Source organism: Mycetomoellerius zeteki, unplaced genomic scaffold, assembly GCF_001594055.1.
Source record: "Mycetomoellerius zeteki isolate Tzet28-1 unplaced genomic scaffold, Tzet1.0 scaffold361, whole genome shotgun sequence".
In the NCBI taxonomy this organism is placed as follows: Eukaryota; Metazoa; Arthropoda; class Insecta; order Hymenoptera; family Formicidae; genus Mycetomoellerius; species Mycetomoellerius zeteki.
Window position 1 is genome coordinate 1 of NW_017257351.1, and position 6980 is coordinate 6980.

Sequence of the window (6980 nt, forward strand, 5' to 3'; positions counted from 1 at the left end):
CAAAATCAAGAAAGTTAATCACATGATCATGTTATATACGCGGCAATAATATTCGAGACGTCAATAACGAGGAACGACAATAACGCATAGAAGTTTCAAGCACACCAGAATCATAAACACGGGCCTCAATAAGCCGACACGAGATAACGCGGCAACGAAACTGACAACACGAAGAAAAACTTCGCGTACCGGAAACGCGATAACAACCGTGCGAGCCGACAAGCAATCTCGCATTTACTTCATGTTGAATATAGTTTCATTGTATCGTTAAAGAGTTCACTAAGCTCCGAAATTATGACTTCCCGATAAAAAATTTTTCGTGCATGTATATGTATAAATATGTATAAACATACATAAACACGAATAAATATTCATAAATATATGTAATTATATATGAAATATGTCCATGCATGTTCATACATTCCTCTTTCTTTTGTAAAATTACTTTTTAGTGTAAAAAAACATAATAATCGGCCTCATCTAACTACTTTTGTAGCGTTATATTGAATTAATCGTCAAATGTTTTATTTTCAATTTCGTAAATTATATACAGTATTACAGTTGTACATGTATTCTTACATAGAATAAATAAACCAACCTTTTATTCCGAGTAATAAAAAAATTCAGTTTATTTAATCGATTAAGTTAATTGATTTAAAAGATTGATTTAGTAAAAGGGTGACTTATCGGAATTTCAAATTACCATTTAGATAGTGTCGGTATAATAAGAGTTGCCAAAACGTTTTTATATCTGCGCTACAAATTTTTAAGTTTCTTTAAAATATATTCTCATGCCTTAATACTAGAACCATCGGAATTGGATACCCTCCAAGAACCGTCGAACGTACCAATTTGGCTCTTATGCTTTCCTCCATCTAATAAAACGTTATTTTGATATTATTTCCATTATTTGGGGTTGTATATATATATATATATATACATATATACTTTCGATATTCTGTATTGTACAGTACGAAAAAAACAAACAATTGAATACGATAATCGCAGTTTCACCGTTGACGTGTTGATTCTTTTTGCTATACTGAACAATACCATGGTGGAACCAGAAAGGTGAAGTATTGCGTATGATGGAGTAAGGATGGAACGAATTTCCACCAATCAAAATGCTATCGGTATTACATGGCATTTCATCAAAATCATGTTTGCACCAGTCGCTGACAGGCATGTCATTAATTTTAAAACAGATTTATACGATATATATATATGAAATGAAAAGATCATATTTCAATTAAAATTAAAATTAAATATTAATCGGACTCTCGAAATTAAAAAGCAATAATATAATGTACGGACAAGAACGTTACACAGCGCGGTAATTGGTACGCAATTTATACAATAGTCTAATAATATTCACATAATAGGCGATTTTTGGCGTGCTTCTGGTATAGCAACTAAAAGCAACCGCGGTTGGGGCTATCTTCATTTTCAGGAATCAGAAGACAAAGATAGCCCTAACTGCGGTTGCTTTTGGTTGCGGTACCAGAAGCACGTCAAAAATCGCCTTATATATACATTAAAAATGTACAGTGACTGTCGATTATACTAGCTTATTTGGATGTTTCGGTTTCTTCCAAACCATTTTCAGCAAATTCATTATCGTAAATGTATTGACAATAGCGATTAAGTAGCATTTCAGTGATTAAGTAGCAATGAATAAGAAACTGTACACTAGAATGTTATTACGTAAGTAACAATTGTGTATTTTTGTTTTCAAGCATTGGATTCCAGTGGCCAACTCAAATCAGGTTTCTTTTACGGAAATAATTTTTGGCTGGGCAGTCGTAGTCAGTGTCTTGATATAATGAACAGGACTCCCTTCGAGTTCGCAAAACGGCATATATTAAATAACACACGATACCGCGATCCGCAGAATGAGTTCCCACCTTTCCAACTGAATTACTTCGTTGCTCATATCAGACACAACAGTACTCTTCAGTATCACATCAATATGCTAACTGAAGTTAGTTCTATCTTCTTGAGAGTATACCGTGTTTTTAATCAATGGTCTTTTACGATAGATTTTAAATTTTTATTTAAAGTCCAATTTTTTAACAATATATATCAGGCAAACCTAAATCAAACATTTCCTGCATCTTTATATATTACGATCTAAATAAATCCTATTTATGGGAGATGTGTTAAATTTTACTAATTATTTATTTAAATAGTACTAACTTAACATTTATTTATGACAAATAAATATTTAAATAAATAGAAAAATGGTAAATCAAATTAATGGTCCTTGTTCTAAAAAAATATATATTTATTATTCAGTAAATAATTAGTAGTATTCAAACAGATATTTATTCAAATTTAGTATATTTTTTCTCAGTGCAAATTAAAATCAATGTGAAAAAATTAAAGTAATTTTATCGCTAATATTTATTACAAACGGGGTTAAACACGTTAAATTTAGTTTTTAGTAATGTCGTAAATCGTAAAAAGAGAAAGTTACAAAAATTGACTTACAGCTCATTTGGCAATTACATGATTTCTTTAACGGATGAATATTCAAATTTTTCAATGTGAAATTATGAAAAACATGTAAAAATACTAACAAACAAATAAAAAGTATCGGAACCCCTAGATCTAAAAATATAAATTTTATGAAAAAAAATGTTTCAAACAAAATTTGTAGGATTTAAAAAGATTTATTTATTGATCTTATTACTTTAACCTTAGGTGACGTCATCAAGGTCAAATCAAGGTCACATCGATTTTTTTAAATGGAAATCCCCATTTTTCATTAAATATTCTTAGCTTATCTCAAAAGCTCTTCAAAACTCTGTAACAAAACATTTTTTCATTAAGTAGGGGAAAGTGGGGGAAAAATGCGTAGCGGATAATTGTGCGCATCCTGGTTTGGTACTTTTCCAATGGATGAAGACATTACTGTGGTGAAATTTTTACGCTGGAGGTCGTCCTCTTAAGATATAGCTTTAAATATACGACGTAAATACGTTGCTAGAGAAATACAAAAACGTGAATCACATCTTTTCTTGTTATTTTAACATTTAGAAAATAAGGTGGTAAGTTCGTATTTTTAATTTGTTCGTTTAAAATTGCAAACGTTATTAAAGTATGTTATTATGTGCGTCTTTTGAGCTGTTATTTATTAAGTTATGTTGTGGTTAAGAAATGTTGAAGTAATCGTATTTCATATCGAACCAGGTTGCGACTGTGCACAAGCGTCAGGGACTGTATATGACTAGCACTAATTTTTTTGTTTTTTTCTTTGCATTATTATTTTATTTTGCCATTTTATTTTGCCAAAGTCTATATGTATTATTATTATATTAGTTTTGTGTTCTTGCTTAATATGTACAACATATATTTGATATATATTTATATTGTAATATAATAAATACATTTTCTGATTTCTTTGTCAACATTCCATAATTCATTCATTTCCTACGACTTTTGTTTTGCGCACAATTACTTAATTCATGTGCACAATTACCCTACGCTCGAGAAATTTTTTCGTTTTTCCGTCTTTTCCTTTTTGCCAAATACAACCTTATTGAATGAAAATCTGTTCCATATGAGGATAAAAGAATGTTTATAATTTCTATTTCCATACATATGTCGCTTTGAACTTGGAAAATCATTCCAGGACAATAAATTTCCTTTAGGTGCGCACAATTCACCCACTTTCCTCTACATTTTGAGTTCTATGACTTGAAAGTTACCGTACCATCGGCATTAGTACCCATTATTCAAGATGTCCAACTGATGGTTAGAAACCTTTTAAATGTTGTTCAGCATCATGACCTTGATAACATTTGACAAGATCGTGGGGGCGTTCGGAAGTTATATTTATTTTTATTTTTAGTGTAAATAAGCCATTTTAAACTTTTGTCTGAAATATTTTTTTTAAATAAAATTTATATTTTTCGAGATATATTGAGGGGTTCCGGTACTTTTTATATATACCCTGTATATAGCAGATTTTATATACATTTTAGGACGTGATTTCACTCGGCCTATGTTTGCCCGCATCCTGTTCCATGAATAATATAAGTTTCATTCTAGAAGGAATATTTAGGGATAGAATTCTTTTAATCAATGACCTATATTCCGTGGACCTCAACCTGATCCAGGTAAAAAACTTAAAGGACGATCATCAATGGCTATTAAGCGGTGCCATACCTCTCATATGGTATGTTAAAAAACATAGAGAACAAAAAATTAACATTACAAATGAAATAATAATATACGTTAAATTTTCATGTTCCTTCCGAGAGTTTAAAAAAGTAATGGAAGATATCTGCACATATTAATTTTATCATTTTAGTGTTGTTTTAGTGCTTACCTTTGCCATGATGATAAGCGGCACAATATACGATATATTCACGTATCAAACGTATTTAAAGGCAAAAAGTAAAACTGTCGTTAGTAAGTATATGTCTAACCAATCGTAAAACTTTTTAAACTTCTTCAGTAATGGACTATTCGTAATATTGATTTTGTTATATTCCTGATATTTCGAAAGAAAATCACGCTCACGTTTTACACATAAAATCTTTTTACTAAATTGGAATCATTATTTTAATAAAATTCCAAAATGCAAAAAGATATATTGTATTTCTGTCGTATAAAATGATTTATTCCTATAATGCAATATCTTTTTTTATCAATTGTTTGCTTGTTAATAGTTTTCGTGCTTTTACTGGCAAGCATCTTTCGCAATTTTTAATCAATACAGATTCTGAATTGTGATTTAGATGTAAGAAACGCGATCGAGAAGATGGAAATATCAGATTTGTCGTCTTTACGTAAAAAAAGTAGAATCGGGAAGGTATTAATGTGTTTCTCCGTTTACACAAATACGAAGATAATATTTAATACGAAATTGGACACCGAAGCAATAGTCGTCATTCACGGCATAAGATTTCTGTCCATGGTTTGGGTAATCATACTCCATAGCATATATTTCACGATGGAATATTTCGGTAAGTGTATTGATACAAAAATTGTAGAACTGAAATTATTTACGTCTCCTGATATGTCGTTTTCCATGCATAACGAACGTCGTTCCACAAATGTAGACAATAAAGTGTGGCTGTTGAGGTTGTCTGAAGGTATCCCCTTTCAAGTGATAAGCAACGGAACCGTATCGGTTGATACTTATTTCTTTTTAAGCGGATTTTTATTGGCTTACACATATTTAAAGAATAAAATAGACAAGGAACGAATTAAGCCGATTGATTACAGAGAGAAGCTGAACGAGTTCTTTGTCGGATTAATAAAGAGATATGTCCGGTACGTTTCTAACGTTATTTTGATTGACGTGAACAATGAACAAAAACGACCCTACTGAAAAGAATCATCAAAAAGTCACACAGTTGCACGATGAAATCATGTAATTCATTATTAAAACATGTAAATCACGTAACAGATTATTCCAAATCAGTACGTGATTTTTTTAATTACATGTATTGGAAAATTACATGATGATATGTTCGTTTTTCTTCCATTTCTATTATTCAACTCTTTAAAATTCGATAAATATAAAATCACATAATGGATGAAATTATTTCTAATATCATGTGAGATTTTTCAAATTATATCATTTAACAAATTTGCGTACTGATTTGGAACAATCCGTTACGTGATTTACATGCTTTAATTACATGATTTCATCATGTAATGTTGTGATACGATTTTTTTCAGTATGGGACGCTGTAAGTATGACAACATCAATGATACAGTAATGAGAAAAATAACAGAGAATGCGATTTAAAAATTCAATTTAACTATGAGTCAGATAATAATAATAATTACTTCCTTTATAGTTGTTAAGATTAAATCTAGAAATTTCTTTTAAGGTTGACACCAGCTTACATAATGATGATAGAAATAGTGCAATTAAATTCAGTTTGGTACGACAAGACTTCGCAATTCTACGTTCAGGAAAGACCGCACGAAACTTGCTCGAAATACTGGTGGAGAAATGTCTTGTACATACATAATCTGTTTGGTCATAATACGATGGTACGAACGCCAATTTAGGCTGTGTTTCAAAATTTACTACCAGTACTGAAAATCTATAGTGAACGTAACGCAGACTATAGATTTTAAGTACTGGCAGTAAATTTTGGAATATAGCTTTAATTATAATATCATTCTGTGGCATCACATACTCAGAAGCTTGTAAGAGAGACTCCTTATTTCGAGTTATATTGAAATTTTCTTGTAGTGCTTGTCCTGGAGTTGGTATCTATCCAACGATATGCAATTCTTTATAATCGGTCAGGCGCTTTTAATTCTGTCAACTGTGTAAGTTAAACGTTGACTGTGGAATGATACATATTTTCAACGCATGTATCTGAATAAATAAAAGCTTATACAAATTTCAGATATTTTTATGTGACTGTTGTCATACTAGGTATAATTTTGATAGGCTCGATCATCTTGAGCGGTTATGTCTCATACATTTATGGATTTGTTCCAACGTAAGTTGAAAAGCATGTTATTAAATGTGAGAATAATTAAGTAAATAAACGCTTTTCTGTTATTGCAGTTTGGACGAACAGAACAGACTTGCAGATGTCTTATACTTTCCACCATGGATCCGAATTGGTCCATATATTATTGGAATGATTACAGGTTACATTATAGTAAGATTTAACAAAAAAATTGCATTGAAAAAGGTAAAGTATAATAATTTATTTTCGTGTAAGAGAATTTTATATAATCAATTGTTGGAGTTATAGAGTATGTAAGCTACCGATTAATAAAGTTCGGATGATAATTAGAAATTGTTATTTCTATAATAATTATGCAGAACGTGCGCGCGAATTTGAAATATCCATAATTATAAATTATGGACTAATATCAAATTAATTTTTACAAAAAATTAGCTTTAAATGTAGTTAGTTTTTAAATTATATCCGTAATTATACATGCACACATATAAATATATACAGGATGTCCCGAAATTTGTTGCCAACCGCTCT

At 30.5% G+C, this 6980-nt stretch overlaps 1 protein-coding gene across 1 annotated transcript; it reads left to right on the plus strand.

The window, feature by feature from the left end:
- Positions 1–1736: 1736 nt before the first annotated feature.
- LOC108725791 (nose resistant to fluoxetine protein 6) lies at positions 1737–6668 on the plus strand (the record flags this gene model as incomplete). Its single annotated transcript, XM_018453016.1, has 9 exons — positions 1737–1981; positions 3987–4180; positions 4316–4416; positions 4746–4973; positions 5070–5283; positions 5850–6015; positions 6221–6300; positions 6381–6476; positions 6545–6668. Coding segments are annotated over 9 exons (1448 nt in total), but the record flags the coding sequence as incomplete, so codon positions are not given.
- Between the last annotated feature and the right edge of the window lie 312 nt (positions 6669–6980).